General features: G+C 33.8%; 1 protein-coding gene across 3 annotated transcripts in view; it reads left to right on the top strand.

Annotated features, from left to right (window-relative positions):
* The window catches only part of AGMO (alkylglycerol monooxygenase), a 363,926-nt gene extending 341,263 nt beyond the window's left edge, over positions 1-22,663 (top strand). For all 3 annotated transcript variants that reach the window (XM_046669021.1, XM_046669022.1, XM_046669019.1), the window contains one exon: positions 21,928-22,663. In XM_046669021.1, coding sequence (XP_046524977.1) covers positions 21,928-22,002 — 75 coding nt within the window. In that variant the 3' untranslated portion in view covers positions 22,003-22,663. The remainder of the gene's footprint in view (positions 1-21,927) is intronic.
* The last annotated feature ends 1,319 nt before the right edge of the window (positions 22,664-23,982 follow it).

The raw sequence follows: 23,982 nt of genomic DNA, 5'->3' as shown, positions 1-23,982 counted from the left end.
CTGATCACCAAATCTTGAGTAACTTCAGGATTCTATTAACCCAAACCGAAAATATTCTGTTTTCAGACACCTTCCAAAATATATTGGGCTCATAATATTAACACTCTTCTTTCCAAAATGCTTCAATGGAGTGATCATAAAGTAGCCAAACGGTCCAGTTTGAAGCTTAGATTTTGCTTTCTCCTCGAATGATAGTATTACACACCAAATATCTTAAAGGAAAAGTGCAGGAAAGATTAGTAGTTTTACTTTCCAAACAGAATAACTAATTACAAGATAATGATTTAAGCCATCTATATATTTCTTTTTTTGTAAAGTTCGAGCTCATTTGATAGCGAAGTCATGCTATGTAAGTATTAAGAAGCTTTGACTTGTAGATGGACAGAAATTGTTATGAAACTACACAACATGTATCTAGTAATCACCGGCTAATTCACAGATGCTGCAAAAGAGGTAAAACTGTGTTCTTTGCATTGAGTTTCTCTCCAGAGGGAGGGCAAGTGGCTATTCCTTGAAGGAAGTAGATGCTTAAATTTAATTTTATGGATAGCATGTTTAACATTCAACTGCACAATAGTTTTACAAAAAAGCGCTCCCATATGTTCATTCTCTTTTTAAGAGGAATTCCACAATTCACGTTCAGTGTGCCTGCAAACAAAGGCAAAGTAGCATATCCAACTCTTCAGTAAGGAGAAAAAATATCAGAGTTGACTGCTCTGAAATCAAAACTCTGTATTTGATTTTTTGGGGGAAAGAGAATTATGTGTATGGCTGCCACTATTGCCCTTTGTCTCAGCAAGGGAAATAAAGAATTCAAAGAGAAAAACAAAGAGGAATTTCTTTTTTTAATCATGTCATTTTTTTACCTTGCTTTCTGTGATTATGATGTAGGTAAAGTTGTTATTTCATGAAAGGCATCTCTGCGGCCATCAGCATTATCAGCCAGATTCCAGAGTTTTGATTGATGACTTACAAGAGCTGAGCTCTGGCTCAAGGAACTGACAGATAGACTTTACTTCCAGAAAGGTTGGAATGGATTCATGGAAATCACCCTGTAACTCTGATCCGACACACATGTCCTCAATATCCAGAAGCCAAATCGGGGCCAAATGATTCTTCTACATTTTCTATTGGCCCAGAACCAAGCAGGCACACTGATTCAGAAAATTTTTTTTTAAAGTTTATCCAATTTGCCTCTTTCTCTTTCTAATCTTGAGAGGATGTAAAACAAAATCAAGTTATTAAAAATTCTGATATCTTGGGGGTCTGGCCCCGTGGCCGAGTGGTTAAGTTCGCATTCTCTGCTACAGGCGGCCCAGTGTTTCGTTGGCTCGAATCCTGGGCGCGGACATGGCACTGCTCCTCAAGCCACGCTGAGGCAGCGTCCCACATGCCACAACTAGAAGGACCCACAATGAAGAATATACAACTATGTACCAGGGGGCTTTGGGCAGAAAAAAGGAAAAAAATAAAAAATCTTTAAAAAAAATTATTTAAAAAAAAAATTCTGATATCTTAATTTTCTTTTTCCTATTCCCTAATCGTATTGAATGATTTTATGGTTTTCAGTATTTCATAAGATTTATGAATATCATCACAGAAAATAACATCATTATAAGCCTGCATATCACTTTGAATATCTATTTTTTAAAAATTAGATTAATTTCGTTTATTTTAAGGGATGGATATTATAAGCCATGAATGATGATGATGATAATAATTAGTATATATTGACATTAATCAATAGCCATTTCTAGACTTGGTTTTACAATCAGGTCTAAAACTTAAACGTTATTAAAATAAAGTTAACTTTCTATTGAAAAAAGTTGTAAATCCATACTTAATGAAGAATTTCTGGATTAATACAGTGTATTATTATTACATACATTCTGATGTAATACATATAAAGACTAACTTTGATATGCACAAGACAGTATGTCAAGTACTTTAGATGAAATCAAATTGGGTTTGGTATTCTCCATGGCATTAAAGTGCAGTTGGCAGGTACATAAGATACACAATAGCCATCATAGCAGACAATATTTAGTAAATGCAATAAAAGAAATCAGGGAAAAAATTCTGGAGGTTTAGAGGAGGTAGAGATTCTATATCATGGAGAAGAATTGAGATCATGAATGATTCCATGAATGAGGTAGCACTGAAGCCCACTTTGAAGGATGAGGGGGATTTAAAGAAATGGGATTGGAGGAGAAGAGAATTAGAGGGAGTAAGCATGAAGAGAGCTGTACAACAGGACAGATCTGGGCTGTATTCAGGAAACATGTAAGAAGCAGTCTGGTTTTTCTGGAGATATGTTAGGGGATTATTAGGAGAGAATAAAAATATTTTCTTATGTAGCTCCTTGGAGAACTTATTCACTCTCATGGTTTCACCCCGTAAAATCCTTTAAATCCATCTTTTTCTCTTCATCCCCAAGGCCAATACTACTCTAGTTCTGGCCACTGTCATCATCAGCTTACTGAGACAGCATTCTAATAGGTCTCTCATCCAGGTTGCCAGTCTCCATCCTCCACACCACAGCCAGGTGCTTAAGAACAAATCTAATCATATCTCTCCATGATGAAAACCCCTCAATTGTCTGCCCTGTCGTATGCCAGTCTCATCTCTCTCTACTCTTCTCTGGGATTACACCTTTCTGCATGGCTCTTAACTCCTCCAGAAAATCGGGTTTTTTTCTCCCTGCGTGGTTGTGTCTGTCCTCAAAACTTCCCTTCTCCTTTATTCAGCTAACAAACTCCTTTTTATCCCTAGAGTCTCAATTTAAATATCAGTTCATTCAATTATGCAACCATTCCTTCATAAATACTTAGTTGTGGAGGTACTATGTTCCAGGCACTTCGTTCTTCCCGGACACTTCCCATATTCTCCCAGACTGTATTCTGTGCCTCTACTACATGCAGCACCCTGTATTTTCATTGTCTGTACAGCAATATGTATTATCTATTCTAATTCAAGTCCCATAAGAGTAGAAATGGCCTGGTTGGTAACTGAGCCATAATAAATCATTATTTGCTGAATAAATGTTTTAGTTATCGCCTTTAGGTTAATGAATATTGTATAGATAACTCAGGCATGGAGGTCATCAATACAAATTTCATCAATAAATTAATGAATCTATATTACTTTTCCTCCTACTAGGTATGATTCTGCCAGAGTTTCCTGATTTGAGTGATCTCCTACTTAATTTATCTCACATATTTTAAACTTTTGTAATGGCAGTCTCCCACTAAATCACCAAATGAGATCTCCATTCTTCAGTCTGGTCTTGAATAGCCCCCAAAGAAAGACTTCTTTTTCAATTTTTCTTTCACTCTCAAATATGTTCAGAGAGTCAGGCCAACCCCTTCTATAAGGTTGACTGTGGTCCCTACACTCAGTTGTGTTAGCTCTCCTCTCCACCTCAGGTCCCATCTGGCGCGAGGTCAGCAGAAGTGCCACTTCTACCCTGAAGCTATCCCGAACTTTCACAGGTCTTGTTGAGTCTCTCCTTTTTCATTTTGGTTTAAAAAATAATTTTACACTATATTTTTTTTCAAAAAGAAAAATAAAACAAAGAAATTAAAAGTACCCATATTTTAACACTAACCAAATTTAATCAGAGTTCATGATTTTTTAATTTATTTTTTCAGCTTTATTGAGGTATAACTGACAAATAAAAACATAAGATATTTAAAGTGTACAACGTGATAATTTGATATGCATTGCGAAAGGCTTCCTTCCATTGAGTTAACACATCTATCATCTTTCTTTTGGGTGAGAACAGCTAAGTTCTACTCTCTTTGCAAATTTTGATTATACTATGGGACAGCGTTGTCAACTATATTTCTATTATACAATATAGTGTTATATAGTCTATAACTATTGTTATATAGGTATCAACTGCAGTCACCATGTCACACATTAGATCATCAGACCTTATTCATCTTATAACTGAAAGTTTCTACCCTTTTACAAACCTCTCCCTGTTTCCCCACCCCCCACAGCCCCTGACAACCACTTTTTCTACTTTCTCTTTCTATGATTTTGACCTTTTTGTGTGTGTTTTTAGATTCCACATATAAGTGAAACCATGCAGTATTTGTCTTTCTGTCTGGCGTATTTTCCTAAGCATATTGCCCTCCAGGTTCATCCATGTTGTTGCAAATGACAGGATTTCCTTCTTTTTTAAAGCTGAATAATATTCCATTGTGTGTGCATATACATATACACATACCACATTTTCTTTATTCGTTCATCTGTCTACACTTATGTTGTTTCCATACCTTGGCTACTATGAATAAAGCTGCAATGAACATGAGAGTACAGATATCTCTTAGAGACAATGATTCTATTCCCTTCGGATGTACATCCAGAAGTGGGACTCCTGGATCATGTGGTAGTTCTACTTTTCATTTCTTGAGGAACCTCCATACTGTTTTCAACAGTGGCTGCACCAATTTACATTCCCACCAATAGTGTACAAGGATTCCCTTTTCTCCACATCCTTGCCAGCATTTATCTCTCATCTTTTTGATAATAGACATCCTAACAGGTAGGAGGTGATATTTCATTGTGGTTTCGATTTGTGTTCCCCTGATGATTAGTGATGTTGAACTCCCTTTCATGTACCTGTTGGCCATTTTTATGCCTTCTTTGGAAAAATGTCTATTCAGGTTCTCTGTCCACTTTTTAATTGAATTATCTTTTTTTTGCTACTGAGTTGCATGAGTCTCTTATATATTTTGGATATTAACCCTTATTGGATATGTGCTTAATATTTTCTCCATTCCATCGGTTGCCTTTTCATTTTGTTGGTGGTTTCCTTTATGTGCAGAAGATTTTTAGTTTGATGTAATCCCACTTGTTTATTTTTGCTTTTGTTGCCTTTGCCCAAAAATAACCCTGGCCAAGCCCAGTGTTGAGGAGATTACCCCGTATGTTTTCTTCTTGGAATTTTATAGTCTCAGCTCTTACACTTAAGTCTTTAGTGTATTTTGAGTTGATTTTGTATATCGTGTAAGATAGCAGTCCATTTCCACTCTTTTGGATATGCCTATCCAGTTTTTCCAGCACCATTTATCGAAGACTATCCTTCCCCCTTGTATATTCTTGGTACTTTGTTGTAAATTAATTGACCATATATGCATGAGTTTATTTCTGGGCTCTTCTGTTCCATTGATCTATACGTCTGTTTTTATGCCAATAGCATATTGTTTTGATTACTATAGCTTTGTAATATAGTTTGAAATCAGGGAATGTGATGCCTCCAGCTTTATTCTTCTTTCTCAAACCAACTTTTGCTTTACCATTTTGGAAGTTATCTGTTTCAGTTCTTTTAGTGATTAGTCTTACATTTTAATGTTCTTAGTTGATTTAATAATGTTTTAAATCTAACCCCTCTATCTACAATGTTATTATTGTCTAGTAGTTAATTCTAATTAGTTTTAACCTCTTGTTTGTTATTATTGATTAATATTATTCCATCTATTATAAGTATGTCAATGTTCACTTGCTTTCCCAAAGTCTGCCTCCACCCACCCCCCACCGTTGGTCTTTTTTTTTTTAAATTGCCACCCATATTTCCTTCTTGTTTTAATTTCATTCTTTCTGAAGTATAAAGTAGAAATTCTTCTGTGATTTTTCAACAAATAGTTTGTGATTAGTAAACTGATTTTCTTTTTCTGAAAATGCTTTCACTCTACCTTCCATCTTAAATGACAAGTTAGCTGGTACAGTACTGTAGATTGACACTTGATATTTAAAGAGATTTGTTTAGATTTGCAGATATCTTATTACTGTATATTTATATTTTTCTTTTTAACAAAATATGTCTTTTGTTTCTGATTTCCATTAAGATTTATCTCCTCATCCTTAGTGTTTCACAATTTCACTAAGATACAAGTAGTTTGTTTGTTCCTTTGCTTCTTTGTTTTTAACTTTCTTGGGCTTCATTTTAGTCTTTCAGTTAAAGGATACTGGCCTTCTTTTTTCCCTTACTTCTGAAATATTATCAGCCATTACTATTTCAAATGTCACCACACCCCCATTCTTTTTATTTCCTCTTTCTTGAATTCCAATTAGACACGTGCTAGATTTCTCATTCTGACTTCCATGTCTCCAATTCATTTTCATATTTGTTTCTATACGTGTCTCTGTGTCATTTTCATCTTCCAGTTTCCTAACTTTATTTTCGTCTGCATATAATAACTTCTTTTTTTTTTTGAGGAAGATCAGCCCTGAGTTAACTTCTGCCAATCCTCCTCTTTTTGCTGAGGAAGACTGGCCCTGAGCTAACATCCATGCTCATCTTCCTCTACTTTATACGTGGGACGCCTACCACAGCGTGGTGTGCCAAGCTGTGCCATGTCCGCACCCGGCATCCGAACAGGTGAATCCCGGGCTGCCGAGAAGCAGAACGCACGAACTTAACCGCTGCACCACCGGGCCGGGCCCTAACTATTATTATTTTATATTATTTCTTTGTCATTTTGGTTCTGGCATATATCTAGGAATATGATTTGTGCTCAATAAGTGTGTGTTGATCTGTTGTTGCTGGAGCTTCCAACTTGGCCGTGCAATAAGCAACTCTTAGTTTTATGCTTTATATTTAACACAAAAAAGAACCTAAGCAATAATATACTTGATTTTATCTGGCGTGATCTGAATCCAATATGCAATTTAACCAAACAGGATTTTTTAATATTGTAATAGACCTTTTTTACCATTAAAAAATATTATTATTATTTAATCTTATTGTTACTACTATTTATAAATGATGTGTATAGAATTTCACACAAAAGATTTGGCTTACTCTTTTGCCATAAAAGTATAAGTTAATTGTTATCTTGTGAAAATCAAAGCTCCTGGAGTTTCAAATTACTCGCAAGTATATCCATTTGTGACTACAGTTAAAAAAAGAAGAGAAAAGAAAAAAAGAAATTCTGTAAAATCGTAGCCATGGAGAAAGTGTAGTTTTCTAACTCCCATTTAAAATTCCCCCAGGAGGGCAGGCAACCCCTTCATGGATGTGAGCAGAGATGAGGATTGATCACAAAGCCGTGAATTCTCTTTCTGATTGCTATTTGGCCTGAAGCTTTGCTGGAAGCATCACCATTCTAGTCAGACTGTTTTCCAGCTTTTAAATGTACCAGATTGTATGATTGCATTATGTGTTGACCCTGATTTATGTTGAAAACCCAGAAACATTTTTTCCAGAAGAAGTGCTTTGTGTATGTGTGAGCCGTTGAGGCCTGGCTCCATCTGAGAGTCGACTGGCTCACCTCAGTGTACTGTTCATTTATTCAGATGGCTGGATTCTAAAGGAGGAATCTTTAAATATCCAGTGGTATTTCAGTGAAATAAATATTGTGAAGCAGATATGGGTTGTTTAAAATGTATCACTATGATGTAATATGTCAATGTTCAATTATACGTTTGTATGCACCTTAAAAAACTCCGTCTCGAGAGAAAAACTGATTGTCATAATATTGCATTTCAATTAAACCCACATCCTGGGCATTCTGAGTTCCAAATTCCTGAAACCCTCAAGTTAATGTGTTCCATGTTGTAGGGTTAATTTACATAAAGTTCCGGAGCTCCTGCTAGACTGTTTCAAATCTTGGTAGCTTTGATACTCTTCACAGTGCTATATACAAATATTATAAACTAGTTTTCACACAGACAAGTTATGATTATCAGCAGGAATTAGTTTCACACAGTGATCTCTAACCATATGTCCCAGAACATTACCCAGACCTCCTTATTTCTGAACTTCGTTTTGCAGTCTCTATAAAACACATCTGTTCCACTGTGTGTGTTTTGAAAATTAAATGCACTAATATCATTCCGACTGACCCGGCCACCAAACTCACGTGGGAGAAATCCAGTCCACAATCCAAGCTGTGTTGAGTCTTCAGGTCTTAAGGGAGCTTGTAACTCACTTCACCACAGCAAAGAAAAAAATGAAAGAGAAAAAGAAAAAGAAAGAAAAATAATATTTCTGAATCTGTGTGCTTTCTTCTGATAAGAGCACAGAAAAATTCAGCCAATTATAATGCAGTTTAGTCAGTATTCATCCTGATGAAATTTTCAAGGTCACAAGAGTCATCTCATTTCAGGATTCTGTAAAGTTTCTCTGTACAGCTCGTGCTTCATAACCAGGGGAATCTCTGTGCTAAATACTATGTGGCAGACTGGTTTATTGTAGAGGGTCATAGTTAGGTGAAGAAAAAAGATAGTATTCAAATCTAAAATTAGTTTACTCTACTTAGAACAGAAAGTCTTGATACGTCGCATTTGTTGTGACAGAATTTATATTGCATTCATTCCTGTGAATGTTTGAAATAAAACTGCTGCCTGCGTGGGTCTTATAGGGTCGCTGCTGTCAAAGACGCAGTCAGAAGTAGCAAGGGACACAAAAAGCTGAGGCCAGCTGAAATATCACTTTAAAACAAAATTTTATGTCACAGAAGCCAAACTAAATATTCTCCCATTCATTAATATAAAGTGAAATGACATCATATGTGCATGTAAACTACTCTCAGAATTTGAAATTTACTGCTAACACCGAGATATACTCCACTGTCTTGCTTGACCTTTGCAAAAGCAAACACACCCATTTAACATGTACTACAGCAATAGAGGCTCAATATTAAAAATAAAAACAGTAAACTGTACAGATACGCAGAAATAATTTAGGACCTATAATCTATTTCTTTTCCTTTTTGTTTCTGATAAATTTTGCTACTTAACCCAACAGCAAGATCAGTTTAAATTGTCAAATATCTACAGGGAGACTTCTCTTTGGTTACTTTCTTCAGTCTAGCACAATGGTCCTCAAACTTGAGTGTGTGAAGAATTACCATAAAGGGTTTGGATACACAGAACCTTGTGAATTATACTATAGGAGTTATTTAAGGGATTTTTCTAGGGTGATTTTAACTCTAGACAATTTTATCACATGTGCTAACTTCAGAAACTAACCAAGTAGTTTCTACTTGCCCTTACTTATTTATGAGAATTATTAACACATTTCCCCCAAATCCATAAAATGTACCTTTTGACATAATTATAAACACATTTGCAGCTACAAAGACACTTTCTGAAAACTCATACTGTGCCAAAGTACAATTTTTCCTTTATTCAATACTTTATATTGGTTCCAAGTTTCCCCCAGATTTTTTACAATATAATAATTGTTTTTAAAGATTCCAGTAATAACATCCCTCCCCCACCTTCTCCCTTCTTTCTCTCTCATGAAGAGAGAAAAATAATCAACAGTAAATTATGGGCTAAGTAAAAATGAATGGTTTTGAAGGTTTTCTTTTATAACTCAACCTAGATAGACAGTACAGTAATAGCAAAACTGTATTTCTTTTTCTCCCCCCAGCTTTATTGACATATAACTGTATTTCTTGAAGTATAAACACAAACAGGCCAAATATTTTGCCTCTGAAATTTCTGTTGTCCTTAAAACTTATCGTTATTTATCAATAGCTATCAAAAATGTCCATTACTTGTTTTTATCTCACTGTATGCCTCCGCAAAGTTTTATAAGAATTACTGCTGTTGTCATTTCTCTGTGCCTTTTAGGTGATGCCCACTAAGCTATTGTTTCAAAGGTGAACCTAATGTGTCTTAACTTTTTAAATTTCAGGCAGTAGAGTGCCAGAAGGCCAGTTTGTGTCTGAGGAGATTAGGGATCTTGATTCCTAAGAATGGGCAATTTGAGATCCACTCTGCCATCTTTTGCCAGTCGCTACATATACTCCACATGTGTGGAGAATGATTTTTTAAAAGACTTTTCTCTGTCATTTCTTCTGTTCTTTAAATTACCTTATTGTGCTGGTAATTAGGACAAGATAAGGAGGTATTTCTGGTGCGTTCTTTTTGTTACAAATTTAATTATTTGGGGGAGCTATCCTGGGAACTTTCTATCATTATATTGTGTCAGCCAATTCTATTATTTTTCAGATAATAGAACTTAAAATAGACCTTAGAGATTTTCTATTTCTACTCTCTCATTAGACAGAAAAAGAAAACTGACATCTTGAGATAATAAAATGACTCAATTATTTCATGACATAAAGGATGAGAACCCAGGTTTCAGGGGTCTGGGCCAGTGTTTTTTCCAGAGCACCAAACTTTGGAATTTTGAAGCCTTCTTTATCCTCATAATTGTGGCTTTCAAAAGCGATGATGAGAAGATCCATGGGGATGAAAGAAGGGAAATATAGAATTTCTATTTAGAGTTGTTTTATCCCACCCTTCTTTGAAAAGAAATCTGTTTTTGTATATGTTTTATAATTTATAAATAATAGTTGAAAAACTTAAAAGGTTAAATATAATGGAGAGAAGAACTGCTATGAAATATTTTCAAAACAAAGTTGGGAAAACAGTGCTGTAGAAGCTGATCTAATATCAATAGTGACGATAATAACACAGCATCGACTGAATTGAGCACTTGCATATGTGAAACCCTGTAATAAGTGTTTATGTACATTATTTCAATTAATTATTCCAACAACGTTGTAAGTTCATCCATGTTTTTCAAATGAAGAACTGAGGCAAGGCAGCATTGAATAACTTGATCAAGATGGAACTGTGATTTCAACCCACCTCTTTTGTATTCAAAAAATACAACTCAAAACACGGAGTTATGGGTATAGGAAACACTCTACTTGCTAAATAAAGGTGATTCACCACTTACTCATGTAAGAATACTGTCAGGTAGCTGTGGCAGATATGATTCATTTTACAAATGAGCTAAATCAGTGGAAAATTTAGCACAATTCTGTGATTGACCTCATTTTATTAAAACATTTTTTCTTTTATATTTAATCACAATATTATGAAGATAAGTCTACCTGAAGTTTTAGAAATAAGATATATACAAAAATACCAGCCTTTAACAGATATGCTCATGAAAAACTGTATACATCTAAGTTCTATGAATTCAGGGACTATGTTGCTCACCAGTGAGTTCTGTCAGCAAATGCCTGGCATAAAGCAAGAATGTGATAAATATTTGTGTAATAAATATGCTTAATGGAGACTATTTCAATATAATTTTTTGTGCATACATTCACCCTTGAAGTAGAAGCCATGCTATTTTTTCTTATGGACTCCACACCTAACACTAAATAAATAGTCAGTAAATACTTAGAATAATATGGGTATTTTAAGGTTTATTATTTTGGAAGTTGTGACTTTAATATATTAGATTTTCTTACATTGGGTCTATACTGTAATTTGTAATAGTTTTTCAAGAGTTTTGGTTGTCTAGCAAGATGTTGTTTACAACAAAGCAAAGCAACAAAGCAAAAAAATAATGATAATTCCCCACTGGCAGCTTTCTTACCGTTCTTCCTGCATTAATATCCCTTAAGTGTGGGCCACTTTCTTTGCCATAATATTGTCAATCCTCTAGTCAAAAAATATATTATGCCATTAGCTTAGTTCGTTCAGAATTGTCTTGACTCAGCTTTGTTTAATATATTTCTTTTTTACATTTGTCAAAGAATGTTTCAAGAAATATTACCAGTAAAGATTATCTCTATTTATTGTAGAATTTTTGAGGAAGATATTTTTCATTATATTGCTCAGGATTCCCCTGAATTAACATCTGTGTAAAATTAATTATTTTAAACATAATTTTAGATTCTGAATAGGGAATTTAATATAATGTAAAATATCAAAACAGTAGTTTTGTAATAGGGGTGAGAGGGAGAATAATTAGAAATTATTATTTTTTGTGTCATCAATAAGGAATTAAAATAAAAAACATTTTGGGATCCCAAACGATGTATTTCAAGAGACTGACATTATAAAAACTCATCAAAAATATAGAACTCCATGTTCTTACAGAATGAGGCACCTAACGGAAATACTCCAAACAATGACCTATCTGACTAAAATCTTACCCTACTTTGTAGAACTATATTTTCCCAGCAATAATTATATATCTACAGCTTTAGCAACATCATTTTTACTTATGATCATTAGTGACAAACAGCTGGCTTGCTAGAATCTTTCTTGTCCCAAATTCTATTTACAATTTATGTTTCCTTATCTGTCACTCAATGTTTTCACTTTTAGTTTATTGAATCTTTTTAGCAAGAAAAATAGCGCATTTTAATAGTCTATCTTATATCTTTATAGTACTTTATAATTTAAAAAATTTGAGTCAATATTCATCATACTCTTGTGAAAAGTTAAGGAAGTTATTATGCTCATGTTATAGAGGCACAAACTGAAATTCTAAGTAACCTCCTAAGGCAAAATAGCTTGTGTTGAGTTGAAGCAACCTAATCTTATTCCTTTCCTAGAATTCTTCCAGTTTGACTAGGGTCGCTTTATGTCCCAAGTTAATTGCAATGTGTATGTGATTTATCATTCTTAGTCTATTCACTAATTTACCAATGATATTCAGATTTCCCGTCAATAGCTTTGTTTTTAAATTAGCACTTGATCACTTTGTCCAAAACTGTTTTTCTGGAACAACTTGAAAAATTTTCCTTTTGCTATTTTTATTCAGTAGCATTTGTTCTTTGAAAGAGTCCAACTTAAAACCCATATCAAACAATATATACCACCATCCTAGAGGAAAGAAAATTGCAGCAAAAATAGTAGATATATTGTAGAGAATCAGCATAGCCAAAGATCAATTTTGTGAATTATTGAGGTAAAAATGAATGAGTATCTTAAAGAAAAAATTAAATGCAATTGTGTTCTTTGTGACAGGAACATCACATTGTTATACAGGAAATTGAATAGTCACCTGGGAATATAGATTACTGAAGCTCTGATTCAGTTCTTACAATGTTTGTATAGATTCTTGATCTAATATGTCAAATATAGAAAACATTAAAAATAATAAACCTGAATTTGTGACCTATAAGCATGAGTGAGTTATTTAAATCTTTCTGTTTTCGAATATCAGATCCAAAAAGTGGATTTATGTATTTTTAAGCCAGAAAAATTCATCTTAATTAGAATTTAAATCAACATGTTCTCTAGATTTCTGGACCTGATATTAATATAAATAGAGGACTGTATGTAATATTTCATTAATATACTTTCTTGGATATTTTACATATATTTAGAGTTTAAAATAGTATTTTTGAATATATGTGAATTACAAATAAAATTTACTATAATGCAAATGGATAATGCAAAACCTGCTTGTTTTTTGCCTGGGTTGTGGGAAAAATAAGACATCAATTGAATTAAGTGCACACTTTGACTTTGTTGTTTCATAAAGGAAAAAAATATATTCTTGCCCCTGAAATGTGGAAATTTCACATCTTTCCAATTCTCTCTGTATAATTTGAGCTCTTTCCCAGCAGTTCATGATATCATATTTCCTTTATTAATCTTTGCTTTCATAATTAGCCCTTATTATCATTACTATTGTTATTTTTACTATCATCATCATCATCATCATTATCATTATTTGGAGCCGAGGAGATATAAGGTGTTGGTACAGACTCACACCTTTTTTATAGCTTAAAAGCAAGAAAGTATGATCTTTAAATATTTGTAGTGTTTATGTAATCAGTACCTACATTGCCAAGGCTTATTGAAAACAGCTGGGTGCCTGCTGCCTGCCTCCCCCTTTGTTGGAACTGTTGCCAGAACAGGTAGTCACAATGGAAAGTAAGGGAAAATTCACGCATCTGGGGTGACTCTCAGGAAAGCAGCTGTGGCTTCCTTAAGAAGCAGGCATCATTTCCCATCAGCCAAGACTCTGTATACCCATGGGTCCAGTTCTGGCATGGCTGGCCTAGTAGGATGCAGTTTATGACTTAGGACTTACACGAGAAACCAGTTGGGCAGTCCCATCTCTGGCAGAAGGTTGAGAGAAAGCCCCCAAGCTGCATGCCATATGTGGGCTGTTGGCCTTCTATTTAGCCTATTCTGAGAGGTTCCCATTTAGTGAGGCTCTAATCATCCTTTTGACACAAGCAAACACAATACAAAGGGATATTTTCAAAACCTATCTTTCCAAGATATACTGTCTTGTTTTTAAAACCAGACATCACTATTATTTCTGTAAACATGGCATTTTTTCCCCAAAAAATGAATTCATTTTTTGAGAGTTGTTTTGTTTCCTAGATAGTAGGCAAGTACAAAGAATTCTTTTAACAGCACATGAAAAATCCTGGATTAGCAGTGCTAAATGGTTTTCTGCATTCGTAAACATATGCTCTTCCAGATATAAATTTTTGCACATCAAGTACCAAAAAATGTGATCCACGTGAGACAACCTGGCCTCTCAATTTATGTCAGAGAGATGCCAGGAGCTGGCTTTTGCCATGTAGGGGACACTGAAAACCAATCTGCTGTTGTGGTGGGATTATTCGGCAGGAACTGCCTCTCATTTGCCATGAAAATGGCATTTTGGTAGATTAAGACACAACGATTTTCTTGGTAATTTTTGTTGAAATAGAGCTCTGATTTTAGAATGGAAATGCTTTAAATTTTGGTAGCTAGAAATAAGAGGACATCAGAAAGGTGTAGTACTTTGAATTTTAGATTAAATATCATGTTTTTCATTTTACAGAGTGTTCTGTTAGGACACTTAAAGCCAATGATTAATCCAGCAACATTTTATTCAAAAATCTTCAGTTTCAAAACGTACTCGATGTGAAGCAATTTTGTGCCAATGTTAGGCACACTCAGGAAAATTAAATGAAATTTTATTTCTAGTTGTAGCCATAACTTATTTGCTGAAATATGAAAGTAAAAAGGAAATTTAATTAATGTACTTTTATGTGCGTGGAATTATCTTATAGCTCAAAAAAACTACAGTTATAGTTGTTAGAGCAAGAGGTCAGGTTATTTTTAATGGTTTTGCCCATCAGTAATTTGAATACATAAAAAAAGTTTCAACACAGAGTCAAACTAGGTAATGTTCATCAAGTGCCTTGTTATTTTTTCTATTCTTGTTTTATTTCCAACTTTATGAAAACTAAAACAAACTTCCCTTAAGAAAACTAAAAGAAACATCCCTTAAAATTTTTCACTGCCTGATTTTTTTTTCCTTCTCACATTCGTAAAAAGTAAAGAATTTGAGGCTCCATGGTAAGTATAAGAGGGAGATTATGAGTATAGAAAGAGTCTTTCCATAAAGTACAGCTTTCCTAAGATATTCTTCCCAACACAATGGTCCACATTCACCCTCACATTCTTTCTCACATGTGATATTTGTTTTTTATTAATTTGATCTATTGCTACTCTCTCTCCATGTCTCCATATTATTTTCTCTCCTGTAGATTAAGAAACAGTTCTAAAAAGTCTTACCCTTATATAGCATTAAGAACTTGGATGATTAGAAAAATATAACGCCAGGCTTCAACTTTGACAAGGCACATATTCTGGCAGTTGTATGGATATAAATCGTATCTAATTCGTTTCGGTTGTCTCTAGTTTTTCTCTATGTTTTAGTTGTGGTAAACTAGGCCTTTCTTTGTACCCATACTTTTGACAAAGTTCAAACCAAAACAATAAGCTAACCCAGGAAAAACTGAGAAGAAGCCTGGATATCAAGGGAAAATGTATTAAAATATTTAGAGATTTTTCTAAGAAACTGATATAAATAGAAAGTGTATCATTGTATATTAGGAAAGGCAGGAATGTAGTAAGTAATCAAAGACCATTTTAAAATCCATATTACTGGATAGCCATACTCTTAGAAAAAGGGTTAGTAATGTTGAAAATTTTTAAAGTCATACATCTATAAAGACACTTCATTCATAACTTTGAATTCAAAGATGAAAACTCCACAGATGTTTTTGAGAAACATAACATCTATTTTCACTTTATGCTAATTATGGTTTACACAATTTTGACCAGATGGATTTGTGTGTACGGTAGCTAATTCCTGCCAAATGTCTTCAGATGTATTCTCTGAATTGTAGGTAAGTTTTGAGACCTCTGTGTGATCTCTAATCTCCTTACTATTTATGGTTTTCAAATGTTATTGTGATAGCTCAAATGTGGTATGGATGAACAATAGGATATTCTAGAGGAGTATAGTTGAAAGGAAACATCTTTCTTGAGCAGTTTAAACTTTTAGAAGTGAATGAATTCATCTATGGAGAACTGAAGAAGTGGTTGCAAAGAAGATTCTGCATTTATTGTCTAAATTAACTCAGTACATTTTTGTTACTAAAATTGTAAGGGTCCTTTGCCCCAATTGAGTAGCAAAATAGTGAGATACCTGATTTTTCAGGTTTCAGAGTTCAGATGAATTATTTAAAACTTTGTTGTAATGTTTATTTTGTGTTTAGTTTCTTTAAAAAAACATAATTGTAGTATGGTTAACATATTCTCTTGTTTAAAAATTAGTATCAGAAGATATTTAATGATTGAGCAAAATATACATTCTTTTCAAATAAGGCATTGCTATCACATCAGCATTCACATAAACTTTCTATTTATATTGTTTTTCCTTAGTTGAGCATTTAATATGTATTTTAAAATTAACATAAAATAATATTTAATTTAAAGTCTAAATAGTAATGAATGTTTATAAGACCACATCTTAAACATAGCTTTGATTACATTTTCTCTTGAATAGGATTTAAAAATCAACACAGAGGGGCCAGCCTCTTGGTATCGTGCTTAAGTTCACATGCTCTGCGTCGACAGTGAGTTCATGGGTTCGCATCCTAGGTGCAGACCTACACACTGCTCATCCAGCCGTGCTGTGGTGGTGTCCCACATGCAAAATGGAGGAAGATTGGCACAAATGTTAGCTCAGGGCGAATCTTCCTCAAGCAAAAAGTAGAAGACTGGCATCAGATCTTAGCTTGGGGCCAATCTTCCTCACCAAAAATAAATAAATAATAAAAATAAATACAAAGAATACAGGACTTCCAAGTAATTGGTGCAGTGTCTGGAAATTATCTCTCTTAAGACTTTTGTTTGTTTATCTGTATATGGATCCTAGTATTTGGGTAATATATAGAATACACTGGAAATAAAATCAGTAAGTCTTAATTTCTTTTGAGTTGACGTTTGTCAAATTGTGTTCTTGCAAAATTCTAGGAAAAAAAAATATCATTACCTAATATCTTTCTGGTGTTTTCATTTCAGAAGGACCATCAGTACATTTGGCTTTAATTTCTACTCTAGTTCAGTTTGTGTTTATTTTTTTCTCTGGCTTTAGTAGGAAATAGAGATATTTTGGAGCAATTCAGGTTTGATCTCTGTTTAAGTTCATTGTACAGTAAACAATAGTCATCTCTTAACAAAGAAAGTACTGAGTTATAGAGTATATTTAACAAAGAATTGGTTTTATTTTTCTCCAAATAATTTAGTAAAGCTTTCTGTATGTTTTATGTGTTTCCCTTAAAACAAACTGTTACTGTTGTGGTTGTTATAGATGTGTTAAATAGCCAGTTAACTGGTATTTTATGAACCTCATCAATGTCAGAGAAATAATGTTTAGGTAAAAATATACTCCTCCATTTATAGGCAGGGTATGATTTGTTAGAGATACAAAATAGAGACATCCGTTCCAGGAGAATTTTAGGAAATCAACCCAGAAATCTAAATTTGCCTGAAAATTTACACAATGGAGTAAATGGTAATATGTACATTTTTAATTATTTGAAAGTGATTAAGTTTCAAATCGCCACAAAAAATGCTATTTCATGTTTAAAATATCTCAGGTTTCTTCCTTGGCAAGGTAGAATTTAGCAAACAGCTTTACCCATCAATTACAAAATGACTTAGCTTTTCTAACTTTTTCGTTCAACTTTTTAGTGCTTTAGTGTACATAATTACACTGCCGCTGTGAATAGGCATAGAATGAGATAGTATAGCTCAGTGAGTGTTTTCTATTTCAGTATTTGTAACAATAAATACGTGTTTGGGAATCAAAATAAATTTCAGCTATTTCAGAGATTTTATTTCTCTTGTGGGTAATTTTTCAGGTATTTTAAAGCTCTCATTTTATTTGCAAGTTTATCTAAAGGTTAAATGATTTTAGAAGTATGGGATGTTGCTAGCTAGTTCTAATGGAAATTGTCCACTGCTCAAGGTGATAATTGTTTTTCTTTGCTCATCAGGTCATTTATTAATAAATATAGTAGGCAGATTCAAACCAACAGAGAGAGAGATGTACAAAGGTTTAAGAACAATCCACTTACTTTGTAATTTGAGGAGTAGCAGTATGAGGAGATGCCACATGCACACAAATACCTCTTCTGATGCTATTCTCTCTCCTTTAAGATTAGATGCCTGATTTGCTCATATGTAGAGACATTTTTAATAAGGCCTCTTAAAACACAGACGTAATGGAGAAGAGCAGCAGAATGACTCATCAGTTCCCACTGGCGTTTTAGTATTGATTAGTGGCTCAGATTAGCCACCTGCCAATTGATGAGCTTTTTAGAAATGAGTGGAGGAAATGTACAGGACAGAGTTCAGGCATCAGAGTTGAGGACCCTGGAAAGTCAAGGAAATAACCTGAAGACAAGGGCCACTAATGATGTGTTAGCAGGAGGAGGGCTTGACACCAAGAGTCAACTTCCTCTGTTTCATATTTTGAATACAGCTGTTAAAATCATGGGACTTGCCCAGACCTAGGATAAAACAAGTGTTCGCTGAGTTTGTACATATCCAGAAACATCACATCTACAGATTAGAGAAGAGTATTGCAAAAAACCCGCTATGGTTGCCATTTATTCTTACACTAGCCTACGTAGTAATTCTCCTGTCTTCAATGAGTAGTTGATTGAGAAATATGTCAATGAATAGTTATCTCAAATGATACACTTAATGTGATCAACTATGGAGTACTAAAATGAACAGCTTAATACAAAAAATCGAGAGAAAGGTTGGCCAAGAAAAAATTTAAAATGGAATGACTATCATAATCAAATGGTTATATACTGATTCCATGTTAAATCATTTTCTAGCTTAAAATTATATATGAAATATATATTTAGATCTATTATATTTATTTGTACATACACACACATACATTTGAAAATATAAAAGCAAGCCTGTTTTTTTCTACTTAAGTGCTTTCTAATGGAACAAGGTGAATATATCAGTCATGCATATGTTGAAAAGGACATATTCATTGTATTTAAATACTATGATCCTGTGCCAATCTGGATTTCATTATATATAAAAACTTTGAGTTATGCGTAAAATATTGATTGTGAAAAGGTCTCAGAAACCTAGCAGTTATTGACTCAAAAATCACCAGGCATGTGCAGATGATTACTAGAGTAGAGGAAATGAATTCACTATTGATGCTCATATTCACTAAGCTGACGTCCCAGGATGTGCAGTTAAATTTTCTAGGGGGCACTAAGTAAACGAAAAACATCATCCCAGCACTGATATTTAGTAGTTTTGTGATTTCTTGGTAAACCACCTAAATTCTGAGTTTCCATTGCCTCATCAGCAAACTGGATACCATGCTCCAAGGTTTGCCACGAGAATTAAACATCATAATCTAGTAAAGGCACCTAGGACAATGCCTTGCCTAAGCAAGGGTCTCACTGTGTATTAATATTGAATCTGAGTCTGACCTCTATGCTTTGTCAGCTTTTCTCTCCCATCTCTTTGGAGGAATAATACATAGGGGCCTGGAAAATAAACAAACAAACAGAGAAACAAAATAAAGCTGCAAATTGCAAAACATCGTATTTTTTGTTAAAAAGCTAAACACATTTTAGATACTTGGAAAAGAAAAGATCCTTGTGTTTTAGTTAGGAATGGGTCCTTAAGGAAATAGGACTTGAATTATGGTTTCAAAAGCGAAAAGATTTAGTTGTGAAGTGGTGGATTAGCAACAAAGACATGAACTGAATTGTAATCTTTTTTACTCTCTTGTTACATCAGAAGTTCTTAATATTTCTAGGATCACAGATGAAAGTATGGGTAGTCTAGTGGGTGGGGGTGGGGAAGAGGAGAATTATGACATACTCACAAAATTTTACATGCAGTTTTAGAGGTTTCACTGAAATCATCTTCCCCAGCCTTCACCTATGGAAATAATTTTTGTGATCCTAGACACCAGATTCAAAAGCAAAAAATACTTCTATTGCCAAATATATTCAGATTCCAGTACTTTACACAACACAAGGTGCTATTAGTTGCTCAATGAATATTATGGATCCAAATTAAACTGTTTATCTAGATATTATAGATTTATCATCTCTGTCCCACTTTAAAGTTGTCTTCTCGGCTGTCCCTCTGTCAACTTTAAACCATCTTCATAGAGAAATTTAATTCATTGTGCAATCTAAGGGCTTTCACAAATACTCCAAAATCTTGGTATTATTTTACTTGGCACCATTGTGAGAAAACCCATGAGGTCATTTTTCTTGAATTACCTTCAAAAGAAACAAAATCAAAATCCGTCTTTAAATATATTGTGTTTGATTTCTGAGGCAACTCCAAAAATGTTAATATTATACTTGACTTCTGCTTCAATATAACTGTTGATTTTATTTTTAGTATTTTTTTCATATTGGGGATGTTATAGGCCGAAAGGAATGCATGGATTTGAAGAAAATGATCAGATTGGCAAATGTGAAGGATAATGGTCCGATAGAAAGAACCAGAAGGTTCATATGAAACTGAACACTCTACTCATAAAATCTAAATATCAATGTTTAGGAGAGGTTTTTTTTTTGTTGTTTCTTTCATATTCAAGCTTTAATATAAAAATCACCACAGTTCAAGGTATTTTCTGTGAATTAATGTCTGGCCTCAGTTAATGGCCCTAGCTTCACCTCAGTCTATCACCCCAGAATGTTCTCCATGACTCCAACTTATTACTTAAATGTGCTCTTTTATATATATTTATGAATCTTTCAGGAATATTGATCTTCTTCCTGGGGAGAGGCAACTGGTAATATTTTGATAGTTTAGAGAGGAAGTTTACACCATAAAAAAAATATGGAGAAACTCTTGTTTAGCGATCTCAATAACCTCAGCTGTTTGGGCATTGCTCTTTTACAACATCATACTAATAACACCTAAAATGGAGATCATAAAAGCAATCCTATAGCTTAATTTTAATGCACAGGTAAGCGTCAGGAGAAGGGTTGGCTTAGGAAAGCTCTGATGGTTAAAAACTATGATTAGTACCTCAGGAGAATTAGAAGATATGTGCGTTGTGGCATTGTGATATTTGGATTATGCATAATTAAAAATTCTGCAACCTTGAATTCCTTTGAGGATGACTGGATAATGCTTTTTGCTAGGATCATTAGAAATCAAGGGTTTTATTTGGTTAATTTTTGTTGATTTAATGGCAATGCGTGGTGTTACTTGAAACCAAATGAGTAAACTCAATGAACTCTTATGGCTGCTTATTATGATTTACTTATGTCTTCAATTTTAAAGAGGATTTTACAGTTACCTTTTTATACCTTTTAAGATCAAAAGACAGAAGGTGAGTCAGCAGTAGTGTTTAGAACTTAATTCATATTGAGTGAAGTTCATAATATGCTAGATCACATTGCCTCAGAGAGGAATTATTCCTTAATAAGCTTTTCATTTCCCCTTTTCCAAAGGCTTCTTAAACTATATAAACAATGAGATCATTTAATACAGTACATTCAACATGCAGTATGCCCAAATGCAAGAAGAAAGTTCTGTTTCATTCAATATCTAACTTACATAACCACATCCCTATAAATGACCTAGATTTGTGGGTATAGAAAAAAAAGACACAGAAACAAAACTTTTTACTCCCACTCCTGTTTCACATAACGTGATTTAAGCTGAGTTGGCTAAATTCTATCAGTAAACAACTGCTAGAATCAATTTGAATAGATTAACTGCCTGAAATATTTATGTTCATTTTCCTCTAGAAAGATATATTTAACTCAGTTGAACAAAAGTATTGATTCAATTTTAATTATTTTTCCTCTTTGTGTTTTATTTCTTCAGATTTTTTTTTCCATCTGTACTGCTTTCTGGGGAGTACGAAGCATAAAACAACTTGCCTCTGGCCCTTGGAAATAAGTTTGTACACAATTCTCTTACTTTAATCAGTTATCCACAATGTCAATATATTACTACGGCCTATGGAAACATAATTATCTTACACAATGATTATATGAACTATTTCTTTAATGAAAGATAGATATGCTTATTTACTCTTGCTTGCTTTCCACGTTTATTATTTTCTGATAAATTAAATTCAGCTGCACTTACTTCGCTTTATTTCTAGGGTTTAAAACATATGATTTCAAATATAATGATGTTATATCCACTGGTTGCATCTAAGCCAATGGATACAAGAAAAGGAAGGGAGAAAACTTAAAAACAGGGAAAAGAATGAAGATTTCACTTGCGCTGATTTGACAGCAACGTTTTCTTTGCTATTGACTAAAATTGTGCTTAGATATATATTTGTTGTCATAAAGTGTATTACGTTAGTTATCTGCCTAAGGCTGTATTTTCCTTTGAAAACTACACAACCTAAGGAGCTACATTACAGAAAAAGACATCACTGAAATGAAAATGAATTGAATTTGTCAGAATTCATTTATTCAACAGATTAATTTATGATACATATGTCTAATAAATTTGGCCAATTTGTTTTAGCAGATTGAGGAGCAAGTAGTAATTCCGTTTTATTTTAAATTGCCACAACGGTGTTAATAAAACTCTCTAAATAAAATTGCCCCAGGCATTGTGTGTACGTTATTCTTTGTAACTGTAAAAATCTGCCAAGTGTTTCATTAGGAGGGAACTGACAGGGATAAGCAGGGCAAGGTTCAAAGTAGGAGGACCGAAAACAGTTGGATTTTTTTTCTTCCCTTCTTCCAATATTAGATTTAAAGTCACAATTTAAGTAACGAAAGTTATAAGCACTAAAACAATAAATGGTGTTCTTCATCAGCTTTGCCTATATTTATCACTGGGTTAGACTGATCAGTTCATTAACCTTATTTTAGAAATATGTTATTTAACCTTTGAACAGGGAAAGTTTTGTGAAACTACTGAAAGAATCAGACTGCGGGGGTCTATGTGGACTCATAATGCAGAGTCCACATCTGCTTTTTCACACTGGAAAACCAGAGGAAGATTGAATTTTCCATGATGGAAAAATTAGCAAATTATATCCCAAGCGTCAGAAGTAGGGTCTTGCCGTTGCTTGATTTGTCTTTTTATACGTCTTAATTTAACAAAGAGTTGGAGCAAATACTTAAGCCCATAACAAATATTACACCCTACTTTCATCTCTTACCAAGAGTTCTAGGTAGACTTTGTGTATATAGAATCATGTTAAAGTAGGGAGCCCTCTGCTGGCTTGAAACTGCCATATTTAGAGCATAAAAATTCTAAATACCCATATTCTACATCCTAAAGACTCTTCAGTCTACAGGTTACATCCTTTAAGAATGGCAAAGAAAAGACAGGTTGCACAAATCTTTAGGTAAGTTTTTAGTACATCAGAAGAGTTTAATGGTTTCCCCACGAGTCATATATAAATATGTATACATGCTTGAGCGTATGTGAATCAATAGGAATGGGCTAAAAATGAGTTTAATAATGGAAATAAAGAATTCAAAAATGATAACAGATGGTTTTATGGTGAAGTTTAATTTTCTTTAAGTAAATTCAAATTTGTCCATCTCTCTTTTCTCTCTCAGCTACCCCTACTATGATCATAAATGATTTTCTTTTAGAAATGCAGACATTTTCAAGCTACAAATTTCCAAGCCATTGAAAGTGGAAGTGATGCCCAGATAGGAAGCATTCTCACGGCCTGTGTGTGTTAACTGGGGTGCTTTAGTTTTCACCTTCAACCTTGCTGATTTTCCAGTCCAGGTTTCTCTTGCGGAGCGCTAATACATGATGACAGATCTTATTACTGTTATTAATGTTTTAAATTGATCTTGAGCAATGCCATGTAATTTATGCTTACTCTTGACTGGAAGCACTTTGACTCTCTCATTCTCTCAAGAGGAACAGCACTAAAAATAGATAGGACTC

The sequence above is a fragment of the Equus quagga genome, chromosome 8, assembly GCF_021613505.1.
Source record: "Equus quagga isolate Etosha38 chromosome 8, UCLA_HA_Equagga_1.0, whole genome shotgun sequence".
Classification (NCBI taxonomy): Eukaryota; Metazoa; Chordata; class Mammalia; order Perissodactyla; family Equidae; genus Equus; species Equus quagga.
This window is presented reverse-complemented; position numbering and strand designations above follow the sequence as displayed.